The 18,309-nt window shown below is 40.7% G+C and overlaps 1 protein-coding gene across 1 annotated transcript in view; it reads right to left on the bottom strand.

The window, feature by feature from the left end:
- The window catches only part of SV2A (synaptic vesicle glycoprotein 2A), a 163,595-nt gene that overhangs the window by 28,627 nt on the left and 116,659 nt on the right, over positions 1 to 18,309 (bottom strand). Inside the window, exon 10 of the mRNA XM_053705415.1 lies at positions 16,162 to 16,365. Coding sequence (XP_053561390.1) covers positions 16,162 to 16,365 — 204 coding nt within the window. The remainder of the gene's footprint in view (positions 1 to 16,161; positions 16,366 to 18,309) is intronic.

Below are 18,309 nucleotides of genomic sequence, written 5' to 3'. Positions count from 1 at the left end.
AGCCTTTACTGCATCCAAAGTAAGGACTGCATTATCATTTGACCTTTTTCTATCTTTAAACTGATCGCTATTCCAACTAAAATCAACCAACGTGATTAATCTCCTAATATTTTTAGTAGAATTTCGTGCAGACATAAATCCGACCTGATCGGGATGTATAAGTTTGTCCAGGCACCCTGTAAGTCTAGTAGCAACAATAGACATTAAGATCTTATAATCCGCATTAAGGACGGAAATTGGCCTATATGAAGCTGGATCTTCTGGGTTCTTCCCTTTTTTCAAGATTAATGAAATATTTGCCGCTGTAAACCGAGCTGAGATTGGTTGATTAGAGATATAGTAACAGTTAAACAGTTTCTCTAAGACTGGAGATACTTCAGCCGCTAAACATCTATAGAACTCCGCAGGAAACCCATCAGGGCCTGCGGCTTTCTTCAGTTTAGATGCACTAATAGCTTTTAATATTTCTTCAGAAGTAATCGGGGCATTCAAAGATTCTAAATCTTCTTGCTGTAACTGAGGAAGGATAACCTTATCCCAAAAATTAGCTTGATTAATGGAGTTACTTTCCTGTTTAGAATATAAACGTGTATAATACTTAAAGAAAACTTCACATATCTCTTCTGTATTAGTATATCTTTTATCGTCTTCCTTAATACAAGAAATCAGGTTTTTCTTTTTCCTTATTTTGACTAATCTAGCTAAATTTCTTCTGTTATGTGTGATCAGTCCACGGGTCATCATTACTTCTGGGATATAACTCCTCCCCAACAGGAAATGCAAGAGGATTCACCCAGCAGAGCTGCATATAGCTCCTCCCCTCTACGTCAGTCCCAGTCATTCTCTTGCACCCAACGACTAGATAGGATGTGTGAGAGGACTATGGTGATTATACTTAGTTTTTATGACTTCAATCAAAAGTTTGTTATTTTAAAATAGCACCGGAGCGTGTTATTACTTCTCTGGCAGAGTTTGAGGAAGAATCTGTCAGAGTTTTTTTACTATGATTTTAACCGGAGTAGTTAAGATCATATTGCTGTTCTCGGCCATCTGAGGGAGGTAAAGGCTTCAGATCAGGGGACAGCGGGCAGATGAATCTGCATTGAGGTATGTAGCAGTTTTTATTTTCTGAATGGAATTGATGAGAAAATCCTGCCATACCGTTAAAATGACATGTATGTATACACTTCAGTATTCTGGGGATGGTATTTCACCGGAACTACTCTGTTAAGGGTCACTAATCCTTTTTAATAACTATTTATCATGTTAAACGTTTTTGCTGGAATGTAGAATCGTTTACATTGCTGAGGTACTGTGTGAATAAATATTTGGGCATTATTTTCCACTTGGCAGTTTTTTTGCTTTAATTGTGACAGTTTCGTTTCTCTTCACTGCTGTGTGGGAGAGGGAGGGGCCGTTTTTGGCGCTCTTTGCTACGCATCAAAAAATACCAGTCAGTTACTTTTTTTTTTTCCTGCATGATCCGGTTCATCTCTGATAGATCTCAGGGGTCTTCAAACTTCTTTGAAGGGAGGTAAATTCTCTCAGCAGAGCTGTGAGAATTCTTATAGTGACTGTGAATAAAACGTTGCTTTGTATTTTTTATGTCAAATTTAATTATTGTTATTTTACTAATGGGAACAAACCTTTGCTAAAAGTTTTGTTATTTTAAAGTTTGATGCTATAACTGTTTTTCAGTTCATTATTTCAACTGTCATTTAATCGTTAGTACCTCTTTGAGGCACAGTACGTGTTTTGCTAAAAAAGATTATAACCAAGTTGTAAGTTTTTTGCTAGTGTGTAAACATGTCTGACTCAGAGGAAGATATCTGTGTCATTTGTTCCAATGCCAAGGTGGAGCCCAATAGAAATTTATGTACTAACTGTATTGATGCTACTTTAAATAAAAGTCAATCTGTACAATGTGAACAAATTTCACCAAACAGCGAGGGGAGAGTTATGCCGACTAACTCGCCTCACGCGGCAGTACCTGCATCTCCCGCCCGGGAGGTGCGTGATATTTTGGCGCCTAGTACATCTGGGCGGCCATTACAGATAACATTACAAGATATGGCTACTGTTATGACTGAAGTTTTGTCTAAATTACCAGAACTAAGAGGCAAGCGTGATCACTCTGGGGTGAGAACAGAGTGCGCTGACAATGCTAGGGCCATGTCTGATACTGCGTCACAGCTCGCAGAGCATGAGGACGGAGAGCTTCATTCTGTGGGTGACGGTTCTGATCCAAACAGATTGGACTCAGATATTTCAAATTTTAAATTTAAATTGGAGAACCTCCGTGTATTACTAGGGGAGGTCTTAGCAGCTCTCAACGATTGTAACACCGTTGCAATACCAGAGAAACTGTGTAGGTTGGATAAATACTTTGCGGTACCGGCGAGTACTGACGTTTTTCCTATACCTAAGAGACTAACTGAAATTGTTACTAAGGAGTGGGATAGACCCGGTGTGCCGTTCTCACCCCCTCCAATATTTAGAAAGATGTTTCCAATAGACGCCACCACTCGGGACTTATGGCAAACGGTCCCCAAGGTGGAGGGAGCAGTTTCTACTTTAGCTAAGCGTACCACTATCCCGGTGGAGGATAGCTGTGCTTTCTCAGATCCAATGGATAAAAAATTAGAGGGTTACCTTAAGAAAATGTTTGTTCAACAAGGTTTTATATTACAACCCCTTGCATGTATCGCGCCGATTACGGCTGCGGCAGCATTTTGGATTGAGTCGCTTGAAGAGAACCTTAGTTCATCTACGCTAGACGACATTACGGACAGGCTTAGAGTCCTTAAACTAGCTAATTCCTTCATTTCGGAGGCCGTAGTACATTTAACCAAACTTACGGCTAAGAACTCAGGATTCGCCATACAGGCACGTAGGGCGCTGTGGCTAAAATCCTGGTCAGCTGATGTTACTTCTAAGTCCAAATTACTTAATATACCTTTCAAGGGGCAGTCTTTATTTGGGCCCGGTTTGAAAGAGATTATCGCTGACATTACAGGAGGTAAGGGCCACGCCCTACCTCAAGACAAAGCCAAAGCTAAGGCTAGACAGTCTAATTTTCGTCCCTTTCGGAACTTCAAAACAGGAGCAGCATCAACCTCCACTGCACCAAAACAGGAAGGAGCTGTTGCTCGTTACAGGCAAGGCTGGAAGCCTAACCAGTCCTGGAACAAGAGCAAGCAGGCCAGGAAACCTGCTGCTGCCCCAAAGACAGCATGAACCGAGAGCCCCCGATCCGGGACCGGATCTAGTGGGGGGCAGACTCTCTCTCTTCGCCCAGGCCTGGGCAAGAGATGTTCAGGATCCCTGGGCACTAGAGATCATATCTCAGGGATACCTTCTAGACTTCAAATTATCTCCCCCAAGAGGGAGATTTCATCTGTCAAGGTTGTCAACAAACCAGATAAAGAAAGAAGCGTTTCTACGCTGCGTACAAGATCTGTTAATAATGGGAGTGATCCATCCGGTTCCGCGGTCGGAACAAGGACAAGGGTTCTACTCAAACCTGTTTGTGGTTCCCAAAAAAGAGGGAACTTTCAGGCCAATCTTAGATTTAAAGATTCTAAACAAATTCCTAAGAGTTCCATCGTTCAAAATGGAAACTATTCGGACAATCTTACCCATGATCCAAGAGGGTCAGTACATGACCACAGTGGATTTAAAGGATGCTTACCTTCACATACCGATCCACAAAGATCATCACCGGTATCTAAGGTTTGCCTTCTTAGACAGGCACTACCAGTTTGTAGCTCTTCCATTCGGATTGGCTACGGCTCCAAGAATCTTCACAAAGGTTCTGGGTGCCCTTCTGGCGGTACTAAGACCGCGAGGGATTTCGGTAGCTCCATACCTAGACGACATTCTAATACAAGCTTCAAGCTTTCAAACTGCCAAGTCTCATACAGAGTTAGTTCTGGCATTTCTAAGGTCGCATGGATGGAAAGTGAACGAAAAGAAGAGTTCTCTTTTTCCTCTCACAAGAGTTCCATTCTTGGGGACTCTTATAGATTCTGTAGAAATGAAGATTTACCTGACAGAGGACAGGTTAACAAAGCTTCAAAATGCATGCCGTGTCCTTCATTCCATTCAACACCCGTCAGTAGCTCAATGCATGGAGGTGATCGGCTTAATGGTAGCGGCAATGGACATAGTACCTTTTGCACGCCTACACCTCAGACCTCTGCAATTATGCATGCTAAGTCAGTGGAATGGGGATTACTCAGATTTGTCCCCTACTCTGAATCTGAATCAAGAGACCAGAAATTCTCTTCTATGGTGGCTTCATCGGCCACACCTGTCCAGGGGGATGCCATTCAGCAGGCCAGACTGGACAATTGTAACAACAGACGCCAGCCTACTAGGTTGGGGCGCTGTCTGGAATTCTCTGAAGGCTCAGGGACTATGGAATCAGGAGGAGAGTCTCCTTCCAATAAACATTCTGGAATTGAGAGCAGTTCTCAATGCCCTTCTAGCTTGGCCCCAATTAACAACTCGGGGGTTCATCAGGTTTCAGTCGGACAACATCACGACTGTAGCTTACATCAACCATCAGGGAGGGACAAGAAGCTCCCTAGCAATGGTGGAAGTATCAAAGATAATTCGCTGGGCAGAGTCTCACTCTTGCCACCTGTCAGCAATCCACATCCCGGGAGTGGAGAACTGGGAGGCGGATTTCTTGAGTCGCCAGACTTTTCATCCGGGGGAGTGGGAACTTCATCCGGAGGTCTTTGCCCAAATACTTCGACGTTGGGGCAAACCAGAGATAGATCTCATGGCGTCTCGCCAGAACGCCAAACTTCCTCGCTACGGGTCCAGATCCAGGGATCCGGGAGCGGTTCTGATAGATGCTTTGACAGCACCTTGGAACTTCGGGATGGCTTATGTGTTTCCACCCTTTCCGCTGCTTCCTCGATTGATTGCCAAAATCAAGCAGGAGAGAGCATCAGTGATTCTAATAGCGCCTGCATGGCCACGCAGGACTTGGTATGCAGATCTAGTGGACATGTCATCCTGTCCGCCTTGGTCTCTACCTCTAAGACAGGACCTTCTGATACAGGGTCCATTCAAACATCAAAATCTAACTTCTCTGAAGCTGACTGCTTGGAAATTGAACGTTTGATTTTATCAAAACGTGGTTTTTCTGAGTCGGTTATTGATACCCTGATACAGGCTAGGAAGCCTGTTACCAGAAAGATTTACCATAAAATATGGCGTAAATACCTATACTGGTGCGAATCCAAACATTACTCATGGAGTAAGGTTAGGATCTCTAGGATATTGTCCTTTCTACAAGAAGGGTTAGAAAAGGGTTTATCAGCTAGTTCATTAAAGGGACAGATTTCAGCTCTGTCCATCTTATTACACAGGCGTCTGTCAGAAAATCCAGACGTCCAGGCCTTTTGTCAGGCTTTAGCTAGGATCAAGCCTGTGTTTAAAGCTGTTGCTCCGCCATGGAGTTTAAACTTAGTTCTTAACGTTTTACAGGGTGTTCCATTTGAACCCCTTCATTCCATTGATATAAAATTGTTATCTTGGAAAGTTCTGTTTTTAATGGCTATTTCCTCGGCTCGAAGAGTCTCTGAGTTATCAGCCTTACATTGTGATTCTCCTTATCTGATTTTTCACTCAGACAAGGTAGTTCTGCGTACTAAACCTGGGTTCTTACCTAAGGTAGTTACTAACAGGAATATCAATCAAGAGATTGTTGTTCCATCCTTGTGTCCAAATCCTTCTTCAAAGAAGGAACGTCTTCTACACAATCTGGATGTAGTTCGTGCCCTCAAGTTCTACTTGCAGGCAACTAAAGATTTTCGCCAAACTTCTTCCCTGTTTGTCGTTTATTCTGGACAGAGGAGAGGTCAAAAAGCTTCTGCTACCTCTCTCTCTTTTTGGCTTCGTAGCATAATACGTTTAGCCTATGAGACTGCTGGTCAGCAGCCTCCTGAAAGAATTACAGCTCACTCCACTAGAGCTGTGGCTTCCACTTGGGCCTTTAAGAATGAGGCCTCTGTTGAACAGATTTGCAAGGCTGCAACTTGGTCTTCGCTTCATACTTTTTCCAAATTTTACAAATTTGACACTTTTGCTTCTTCGGAGGCTATTTTTGGGAGAAAGGTTCTTCAGGCAGTGGTTCCTTCTATATAATGAGCCTGCCTATCCCTCCCGTCATCCGTGTACTTTTGCTTTGGTATTGGTATCCCAGAAGTAATGATGACCCGTGGACTGATCACACATAACAGAAGAAAACATAATTTATGCTTACCTGATAAATTCCTTTCTTCTGTTGTGTGATCAGTCCACGGCCCGCCCTGTTTTAAGGCAGGTAAATATCTTTTAAATTATACTCCAGTCACCACTTCACCCTTGGTTACTCCTTTCTCGTTGATTCTTGGTCGAATGACTGGGACTGACGTAGAGGGGAGGAGCTATATGCAGCTCTGCTGGGTGAATCCTCTTGCATTTCCTGTTGGGGAGGAGTTATATCCCAGAAGTAATGATGACCCGTGGACTGATCACACAACAGAAGAAAGGAATTTATCAGGTAAGCATAAATTATGTTTTTTAGCGGAACTACCATGGAAGCTTCTGAAATATAGATTAATTTTGGTCTCGTCTTCTAGATGTTTTTGAGCTATAGATATATCCCTTTCCTTTCTTATCGCTGTATAGTTATCCCAGTTCCTAGTAGATCGATCTCCATGGTATTTTTTATAGGCATTTTGGACCTGTTTAGTAATTTGTAGATCTCGTGCACGTTGTTTCTTGTTTTTAATATCTAGAAATGACATAATTTCACCACGTAATACCGCTTTTGAAGCCTCCCAAAAGGTTTCAATCTTGTGAAAGTAAGAGATATTACGAGTACTATAATCCTTCCATGCCTGTTTTAACCAATGAATATATCTAGGATTATTATAAAGATAACATGGATAAAAAAATGCCCTAGGCATTTTATTTTTATTATTATCATGGGATTTCAGAGTTAAAGATATAATTGAGTGGTCCGAGGTCACAATCTCCCCTATTCCAGCCTCCAATTTACAAATTGAAAGTGATTCGGAAATTAAAAATAAATCTATCCTGGCAAATGTCCTGTGTGCCTTAGATTCACACGTGAAACCTAATAAGTCCGGATTAAGAGATCGCCAGATATCGGTAAGGTGTAATTTATGGCAAAATTTGGTGAAGTATTTAGAGCTTCTCCTATTCTCAGGAAAATTCTTCCCTGAGAATCTATCAATTTCTGGACACATAACCAAGTTAAAGTCTCCGGCTATTATAAGGTTCTCGTTTATAAAAGGGAACAATTTAATTTTAATACTCTCCCAAAAGTCTCTGCAAAATTTATTCGGGCCATAAACATTACAGAGCACATATTTAATTTTATTAATAATAATTTGAATTAGCATAAACCTTGCAGCTGTATCTGTCTCCATCTGTATAACCTTATACTCCAGGGCTTTATTAATCAAAATAGCTACTCCACATTTTCTCCTGCTCGAAGAGGACGCAAATACCTCTCCCACCCATTGTATCTTAAGTTTAGCAACTTCCTGCTCTGTGAGATGAGTCTCTTGAATAAAAGCAATATCTGGTTTTTGTTTAGCCAATAATTTAATAATCAACTTACGTTTCATAGGAGAGACAATCCCCCCTACATTCCAAGATAGAAATTTAATATCCATTACCGAGCCTTAACTACCAGACAGATAGAGGTTCCCCTTGCGGGCCCGTAGGAAAAGAAAAAAAAGGAAAAAAGAGAAAAGAGAGAAAAAAAAAAAAAAAAAAAAAAAAAGATAACGATAAAAAACCAAAGAGCCTGATTCTTTTTCAGTAATGCATTCAAAAAACGAAAATAAAGGACTTTATCTGCTAATACACTCTTCATTTATACGGGACCAGGTAACCGCCTGAACTAAATAGGTGGTATGTTATTGTTCATTTAAAAAATTTTTAACCTCTCCCTTCTCTCGAAAGATTTTTCTTGCACCATCCTGTTCAACAATTACACTGGCTGGATATACCATCCACGCATTATAGCCTTTATCAATGAGTTGCGAGCAGAATGGTGCCATTATCTTTCTTTTTAGAGAGGTTTCTGCCAAGTAATCTTGAAATAATAAAATTTTGTTATTTCCAAACATAAGTGGTTCGGTTCTTTTTTTAAATAATCTAAGAAATTCAACTTTATCTTGATAATTCAAGATTCTGAAAATACACATTCTGTTTGAACGAGATCCCTCAAGATGGGGTTTTTTTATGCCTGTTCTGTGGGCTCTTTCTATAACTATGGGAAGCCTCTGTTGTGGAATACCTAGAGCCTGAGGCAGAGTAAAGGATGTAAACTGATATAAATCTTGAAATTCTGGAATCTCAGGTAGACCAATAATTCGAATATTATTGCGTCTGGAACGATCTTCCAGGTCGTCCAGACACGATTGTAAATTAGTAATTTTAGAGCTCTGTTTAGATATAATATCAGTTTGGCCATTAGCTTGGTCTTCTAGCTCAGATACTCTGTTCTCCATCTCTAGCATTCTATTAGAAAATTGTTTCACTTCTATGGATAGATTAGAAATTACTGATGAGATTGTGCCTAACTCGGCCTTTATTATTTCAAATTGTGGTGTGAATAAATCAGTTAAATGAGAGATTAGCATCTGCGTGTCATTTATATTAGAGAGTGTCTCGCTAGAGCTATTTAAACTAGGGTCGCCCTGTCTAGTTTTTTTGTCTTTGGCTTTAGCCGGCATCCTAGGCGAAGATGCTTTAGCTTGGGTTACAAATTTTTCCATAAAAGGCAAGAGAGAGAACAAGAGGGGAGAAGGGGGGTGTATGTGAAAAGGTGCGAATTGACTATTACCTGTTGGGAGAAGTGAAAAAACACAAAAAAACAGGGGAGAGTGAGAGTGAAAAGGTGAAAATTAACTACTTTCTATTGTGAAAGGTGAAGATATCGTGAAAAGAAGAAAAAAAAAAAAAAAAAGGGGAGTGTGAGTGAAAAAGTGAAAATTAACTACTTTCTATTGTGAAAAGTGAAGATATCGTGAAAATTTTTTTTATCTGCTTCCGGTTGTGAGGAGTGAGAGTATTGGGGAAAAGAGAAAAAGAAAATGAAAAGGGAGGAAAAAAAAAAAAAAAAAAAAAAAAAAAAAAGCCCCTACAAGAACCCCCCAAAAAAAGCGCTCCAATTGAGTGTGTTACCACCAATGGTAGTGATGTGTAGGAGAGAAAAGAAGAAAGCTATCTACAACTTTCGATAACTTTGAAAAACACAATTAGTGACGCGTGTTATGAGACATGTGATATTTCCCAAAGGGGAACAAAAAATTCGAGTATGTGAAGAAGTTTTCACCCCTTTCCCCCCCTCCTCCCTCCCCCAACCTCTCTCCTCCTTTTTATATGTATATGGATATATACCTAAGTAAATGAATGTGGTTAGAGAAAGGAGAAAATCTTAGATACCTAATTTTAGCAGCTGTATAGTAAATTTTGGTAAAAAACTGTATAAGAGGTTTCAATATTAGAGTATATCGCCAGTCCTAATTTAAACACCTTCTTTAAGAGAAGATATTTCAAAGCTATAACCTTGATTTTATATAGACCAGGAACAATCAACAACAAAAAAAAAAAAAAAAAAAAAAAAAAAAAAGGAGAGAAAAAAACACAATAAATGTCCTTTCAAAGGATTGATTCCTCAGTAAGTCCTTCTGCAAAGAAGAATTTTTACAGTTCCAAGTGGTTAAGTTGCCTTGATATTTTAACAAAGAGGCACTGTAAAGCAGTAATCTAAATAGAATGATCTTTATATGAGGGTAGAGAACTGTCTTTTCTTGACAAATGTCCTGATAGTCTCTTGACAACTTAAATCCAGGGATATCCGAGTAGTCTCACTTCAGATTTAAATGGCAATACAGGATATTAAAGAAACAAAAACAACAGTACCTTGGCTTCACCAGTCACTTCGAGGACGGTTATCGTTGCAATAGTAAACAACCTGACAAGAGCCTGGCTAGACGATTTCCTATTCCTTCCACAGTTGCCCGATAGGAGAAATCCCCTTAGCGTCAGCAGCGGAGATTGGGCGAATAAAGAGGCACAATTTCTTGTGTTTGTTTTAATTCAAGCAAAAGTAATACTTTGAGTTTGTTTCAGGGCAACAAGACAACAAACTCTTATCCATACAGCAATTGTGAGTGCACTGCCAACCACCAAAAAATAGACGCACTGAGGTTTCACAATTGCTTGCTTCTCTCTTATCCCCTTCAGATCGGATTATGTCTAGCCGTTCTCTTATCGACCCAAACAGGCTCCTGTAATGCTCCGCAGATCTACACGGGTCTGTGCTTGCTCCGATCGTTCTCCAGAGCGTAAGGACCCGGCCTTTACACACCTCTACTTTCTTATTGGGTAAAAGAAAGGAGGCTCGACCTTGATACTGATGCCGGACTGGCCCACGAACTTCAACTGCTACAGACCTGTTTATCAAGTGCCGGTCGCTGTAATCCTGTGTAACCCTGGGATATTTCTGGCCTTACGCGTTGCCCTAGGGGGCACATCTACCCCACAACGGCATACTCCTTCCTCTTGGCTTGTCTTCATCCCGGGTCACCACGCTGCTCCTCGCACACTGCAGCGCCGCAAAACACCTGTGCACCCCACCGGCTGCCTGTTACTGCAGCCTGGGTCTCCGCTTTGTATAAGGTAAGTAGCAAGTCCGGGTATTAGTAATGAAAAAATCCTTAGCAGCGTAGTGAAATTGTGGCTCTGACCACGAGCCGAAAATAAGGTCAGTGGAGAGTTTTTTCCTGCCGGGGCCCGATAGAATCTGCCCTGCTCCCTAGGGTGCTTGACCGCACCAACAGCGGGAGATTGGCCACTGGGAAGAGATGGATAAGGCTGTCTGTGCACCGTGCTCAATACACCACGCCAGGTTCAGCGTGCTACAACACACAGCACCTCCCACCGGAAGACTCTCCTCGCAGTTTGTCCTTAGAGAGAGTTCGCCATGTGATTCTCCTTATCTCGTCCTTCGTACGGATAAGGTAGTCCTGCGTACCAACCTGGGTTTTTTCCTAAGGTGGTATCTAACAAGTACATCACTCAAGAGATAGTTGTTCCATGCTTGTATCCTAATCCTTCCTCAAAGAAGGAACGTCTATTACACAATATTGGACGTGGTTTGTGCTTTAAAGTTTTACTTACAAGCTACTACAGTTTTCATCAAACGTTCACCTTGTTTGTTGTCTATTCTGGACAGAGGAGAGGTCAAAAGACTTCAGCAGCCTCTCTGTCTTTTTGGTTAAAAAGCATAATTCATTTAGCTTATGAGACTGCTGGACAGCAGCCTCCTGAAGGGATTACAGCTCATTCTACTAGAGCTGTGGTTTTCACTTGGGCCTTTTTTAAATGTGGCTTCTGTTGAACAGATTTACAAGACGGAGTCTTGGTCTGCGCTTCATACTTTTCAAATTTAACAAATTTGATACCTTGCTTCTTCTGAGGCTATTTTTGGGAGAAAGGGTTTTTTACAGGCAGTGGTAACTTCCGTTTAAGTACCTGCCTTGTCCCTCCCATCATCCGTGTACTTTAGCTTTGGTATTGGTATTCCATAAGTAATGGATGATCCGTGGACTGGATACACTTAACAAGAGAAAACATAATTTATGCTTACCTGATAAATTTATTTCTCTTGTAGTGTATCCAGTCCACGGCCCGCCCTGTCACTTTAAGGCAGGTAATTTTTTCATTTGAACTACAGTCACCACTGCACCCTATGGTTTTTCCTTTCTCTGCATGTTTTCGGTCGAATGACTGAATATGGCAGTTAGGGGAGGAGCTATATAGCAGCTTTGCTGTGGGTGGACTCTTGCAGCTTCCTGTTGGGAAGGAGAATATATTCCATAAGTAATGGATGATCCGTGGACTGGATACACTACAAGAGAAATAAATTTATCAGGTAAGCATAAATTATGTTATTTTAGTACTGGCAGACTTTCTGCCAGTACTTAAGATTGGGGTGACAATTGTGGGGTTGTGGAGAGAAGAGAGCTGTTTGAGAGGGGTCAGGGAGGGATCAGGGGGTGGGATGTGTCAGGTGGGAGGCTGATCTCTACACTAAAGCTAAAATTACCTCTACAAGCTACCTAATTAACCCCTTCACTGCTGGGCATAATACAAGTGTGGTGCGCAGCGGCATTTAGCAGCCTTGTAATTACCAAAAAGCAATGTCAAAGCCATATATGTCTGCTATTTCTGAACAAAGGGTATCCCAGAGAAGCATTTACAACCATTTTTGCCATAATTGCACAAGCTGTTTGTAAATCATTTCAGTGTGAAATGGTGGCATGAAATATACCAAAATGGGCCTAGATCAGTACTTTGGGTTGTCTACTTAAAAAAAAATATATACATGTGAAGGGTTATTCAGGAATTCCTGACAGATATCAGTGTTACAATGTAACTATCGCTAATTTTGAAACAAAAATGATTTGGAAATAGCAAAGTGCTACTTGTAGTTATTGCCCTATAACTTGCAAAAAAAGAAGAACATGTAAACATTGGGTATTTCTAAACTCAGGACGAAATTTAGAAACTTTTTAGCATGGGTGTTTTTTGGTGGTTTTAGATGTGTAACAGATTTTGGGGGTCAAAGTTAGAAAAAGTGTATTTTTTTTATCCAATTTTTTTCATCATATTTTATAAAAACAATTATAGTAAATTATATGATATGATGAAAATAATGGTATCTTTAGAAATATCATTTAATGGTGAGAGAAACGGTATATAATATGTGTGGGTACAGTAAAAGAGTAAGAGGAATATTACAGCTAAACACAAACACTGCAGAAATGTAAAAACAGTCCTGGCCCTTAATGGTAAGAAAATTGAAAAATGGTCTGGCCACTAAGGGGTTACAGGGAAAATCTAGTCAAAATGAAACGCTCGTGATTCAGATAGGTCAAGCAATTTTAAACAATTTTCCAATTTACTTTTATCATCAAATTTGCTTTGTTCTCTTTGTATTCTTTGTGGAAAGCTAAACCTAAGTAGGCTCATATGCTAATTTCTAAGCCGTTGACCTGACTCTTATCTCAGTACATTTTGACATTTTTTTGGCAGTTAGACAATGCTAGTTCATGTGTGCCATAGATACCATTGTGCTCACTCCCATGGACTTATTTAAGAGTCAGTACTGATTGGCTACCATGAGTGTCTGTTAAAATAACTGAAATAAGGGGGCAGTCTGCAAAGGCTTAGATACAAGGCAATAACAGAGGTAAAAAGTATATTAATATAAAAGTGCAATTACAGGGGGGCGGAGCCTATAGCTGTTGCGGTAGGACGTGTGTCTGTGAAGCTCCTGGTCTTTCAAAGTTATTTTAGAGATATTTTTTAACTATAACTTAATTTACTATTTTGGAACCATAGCTATATTCTTCTGTGTTGTCCAAGCAGAGACTAGAGGCACCTTACACGTAACAGACTACCTATGCTCTTCAGCTGACTACACTGCAGCTAGCCACAAGACTGAGAGGCCTCTCTAGACTGATAGTGCCGTCAAAGCTGCCGCACATATACCCCCCCAGGACCCTGGGTTATCAAACCAGTTCTATAGTAACTGGACAGTTCTTAGATCCCTGTAATATCTAGCTTCCTTTCACAATGGCGACCGGCACTCATGGTATGCTGTTGGAGATTGAGGCCCTTCTACAATCGCACTTTGAGGAAATCACTAGAGTTTGGGATACTGAAGTAGAGAAGCTGCATTCTCTTACAAGATCTATCGCTTCTAAGACAAGTAAAAGTAACACGGTTGAGTCGCTTGGAGGCGAAAACCAAAAAGAGTCAAGTATTACGCAGAAAATTTTGGCATATCCGCCATTGAGGATTGCTGATACAAATACCATTTCCATGCATGCCGGAGAGGCTGTGGAGGAACAGAGGACACAAATAAGCAGAGCCACTGTACAGATCATCCAGCCTATCCCCCGCCACTACGAGAGATTACAAATGAATGCGCAGGCACCATGCCCTCCTAATACCACCATGAAAGAGACCTTTGAAAGTGAGCAGAATGCTGAACTGCAGAACAGTAACAGCGAGGACAAACTTATCCCTGACCTAAGTGCTGGGATTGAGCAGTATTGTGTTGGGGAGGCAATAGAAAGATCAGCACAGTACTTACCCAAAGATGTTGTTACAATCCAGCGATCCCTATACAGCCATGCCCCAGACGCCAATGACATTACACCGCCGTTACCGGAGGTGGCCAGCCAGCCTCATTTAGCCTGGCCGAGACGTGCAGAGGAGGGCGGTGGGCTCAACCGTAGTCATGGCTTCCTAGGTTCTCCAGAGGCAGCGGATCTGCATGTGTGTAACAGAAGGCATGTCCCGGCACTTACTCCTAAGCTTGAAAACGGAGAAGTGAGTAGAGAGAAGCTCCCAACATCACTGTCAAGGCATCAAGGCCTGTCGCCCACCGGAGTGATAAGTGCGCTCTATCATCTGCATCTTGCTGGGAGTGGTAGGCAGAGCACTTGCAGGGGGAACACGGCAGCATTTTTCTCCTGCCCTGGAAACTTATTTTGCAAGGTCAGCACCTTGGTCTTCGAGCGGAACGGAGTTGGGTAAGCTGAATCAAGTCAATCCGAATGACAAGCCGCTTCAGGCTCTGCATACCCCTGCACCCATTGGATTTAAACATCCTGTTTGCCCCTTTATTTAGCGATAGCTATGGTATAGCGAAAACTTACCCCAAGTCACAGGATGACAAGCAAGATATTTCCTGACCAAAACGGTTGGTGGGCGCTGTTGGTGCTCCCTTCCCCCATAAACTGCCCCATGACTATTGGACTTCCAGCTGGCCCATTGACTCATGAATGCCATAGCTCTCTATTATATTTACTTGAGATGCATGTTGTGTATAAAATGGTTAAAGTGCTTATTAGTGTGTAGTAACTGTCATGTTCATTTGTGCTAATACCTAGTGAGTGCAGTTTTTCTGTTATAGATCGCTATAAGCCATTAAATTCATATATCCCCATACCCCTTAAGCCCTTTATAGGTCCCACTCATTTTAGTAGAAGGGCTAGGAGTAATGCGATTTCAATATCCCTATAAGTCTGCCTATGTTATAGTATGTTGACTCGCTGACCTTAACACATTAATTTTGCTGACTAATTCTCATAACTGCTTAGCCTTGCTGTCTTGTTACCTATATAAGTATTTATGCTAGTCACTCCACATAGTTTACTATTAGATGCGATCAAGTAGAACATAGTCTGAGAATTTGGGACCTCTATATACGTACCACCTCTATATATTCATCTTTAATGGTAGACGTACTTTAAATCCTCTTTAGGTATTTTAGGTTTTGGTACCTCATTATTCATGTTATGATGTACACATAGTTAAATGTTAAGGACTAGCCTACAGCTGTATTATACAAAGCTAGTTGTCTAGTGATTTATATGCTCGATAGTACTTGCATGTATATAACTTAACTTTTTGTTCTAATGTCCTGTTGAAATGTTTAGTATGATCTGACCTCTACACTATACCGTTAACCCTGTTAATTATGGTACCCTTACTGCCGTTGCTATTATCTAGTTTGCAAAAACAGGGAATATGATGTATTATAATCATGGCCCAAAAGTGGCCTTCGAGATTTATTAGCCCCCCTTCTCTATGTCACACGAATATGTATAGGCCCAAGAGTGGCCTTTTGTCTAATGGGGGAACGCTAAAATATAAAAGCGAGGTTTAATTTAGGTTTGTCATATACTTTACAGACACTGTTTTGTGTCCTGGAATACTGGACAATATTTTGTATTGGATGTTATTTTCTTGTATGTCATTATCATATTTTTTCATTGATCGTTTATTATTTCTCTTGAAACCTCAATAAAAACTTTTTAAAAAAAAGTGCAATTACAATTCTGGAGTAGGCTGTCCCTTTAAGTTGTGTAAGGGGCATATATGTGTTTAAAGACATAGTTATAAACAATCAACATTGCAATAATAAAATGCTCTAACACATTACAGTGTTTTCGTTTTGTACCTTTATGCTCCTTCAAGTCTTTAAAATGATGTGACAGGTAGCCATTTTGTTTTCTGAAAAAAAAGGTTAAAACTACTTACCCAACATACGCAGTCGGCCAATTTTATCCATGAGCAGAGCAGACACAATATTGCCTGGTAGGACTGCCAAGGTGCCCAGAAAGCTCACAAAATAGATCATGTAGGCATTATTATCATCGCTGAAGTCCAGTTGGCACCCTTCCTTGCTGTGTAGAAACGTGCAGTTTGTGACATTGCTGTTGATGAATTTGTACTTAAATAAGTCTGCAATTCAAGAATAAGTTATGAATATTATTTAGATGTTCTTAAATGTGCAAAATATAATATTAATGCATTGGAATTAAAGCAATTATAAATCCCCATCTAAAATCTACCTCATGGAAACTAAGGGTACTGCAAGAAATGAAAAGATAGAAAAAGCTGATCCTTCTTGCATACCTTACAGCATTTGTCAGCTGGTATATCAGATGGGGGGGTGGTAGGGGGCAGAGTTGGAATGGCATGGAGGGAGGGAGGTTGGTCTGTGTAACTCAGAGGTAGAGTTAACGTGGTACTGGTTGACGGAGTCAGAATAAGAGTAAGTTGTGGGCAAGGGTGTGGCTGTTGAGAGGGTATGAATAGGTATCCTTGGAATCACATGGCAATATTTTTTGTATTTTAAATACATGGGTCAGCCCTGCTGTGTGACCAGTTATCTGATTTCTACCCATAATAGTAAATTGCGTAAATTATTTTAAAATATCCAACCAATACCACTATCCTATAGTGGGCTAGATTATGAGTGGAGCGCTATCTTAACATGTGCCCATACAGGGCACACGTTAAATAACCAGCCATTTCAAGTGGTTGGTAAATGCTTCAGAGAGCTCGCGGTTTCACTTTACACTTACGCAATTAACTAGAGGTTAAACCTCTGGTTAATTAAAACAGTTGCCCCAATTCCCCCCAAATAAAGAGGATAGTTATTTAAAATAAATAAAAAATATGAGCATCTTTATTTTTTTTATTTTTTTTAAACTGCACAAAGCTGTTATAAGGGGTTGAAGTGAGGGGATAGAGGTGAATGGGGGACTGTGTTTTTACTGTAAATATATATGTATATGCTTATATAAATATATATTTATGTGTTAATATGTGTATAGACACATATAAACACATAAATATATATTCATATACATATATATTTTTATTTTGCTGCGCTAGGTGGATTACCGTGCCTGACGGCATGGGAACGAGGCTTGCATTGGAGCCTGTGGAAGCGCGCTCTCGTGAGCAAGTTCATGTTTGCATCGGGCCTGACTTGTAATAGCAGCGCACATTTACATGCGCTGATTTTACTGACTGGTGCCCAAATATCATGCTCGCGAAAGCTCAATATTGCACTCCACTTGTAATCTAGGCCAGTATGTACATGCCTTAGTATTGTGAATAGGGAAGTGTCTGATGGTCATTTAGCATACCAAGCATTCAGGTACATATCTTTACAGATCAGTAAACTGTATACAACAGTAGTTTTTGTTAAAGGGACAGTACACTGTAAAATTGTTTTTCCATTAATGTATTCAATTCAATGACTTGTTATGCCAGATGCAGAATATTTGAGAAATTGCATTTTCGGGTTTATATGTGTATATGAAGTAGCTGGTTTGTGCTTTGAAACCACAGCCTATTACAATGGGTTGAAGTTAAGGGTAATATCAGATCTCATTATGTTATAACTTTGTGTAAAGGAGCTAGTCGGCAGCTAGATAGACCAGAGAGAACGGAGTTGCAGTAGTCAAAGCGGGAAAGGATGAGAGAGTGGATTAAAATCTTATTTGTGTCTTGTGTAAGGAAATGTCTAATTTTAGAGATGTTTTTAAGGTGGAAGCGGCAGGCTTTAGCCAAGGACTGAATGTGAGGAGTGAAGGAAAGGTCTGAGTCAAGTGTGACCCCAAGACATCGGGCATGCGGGGTAGGGGTAATGATGGCATTATCAACAGTTATAGAAATTTGGGGTGGAGATTTTGGAAGAAGGGGGAAAAATAAGGAGTTTAGTTTTGGAGAGATTTAGCTTAAGGTAGTGAGAGGACATCCAAGATGAGATATGAGAAAGACAGTTGGTGACACGGGTTAATAAGGAAGGAGGTAGGTCTGGTGCAGAGAGGTGGATTTAGGTGTCATTGGCATACAAATGGTATTGAAACCCATGGGACTTTATTAAGGAAC

This window comes from Bombina bombina, chromosome 1 (genome assembly GCF_027579735.1).
Source record: "Bombina bombina isolate aBomBom1 chromosome 1, aBomBom1.pri, whole genome shotgun sequence".
NCBI lineage: Eukaryota > Metazoa > Chordata > Amphibia > Anura > Bombinatoridae > Bombina > Bombina bombina.
Note: the sequence above shows the minus strand (reverse complement) of the source record. Positions and strands in the feature narration are given on the sequence as shown.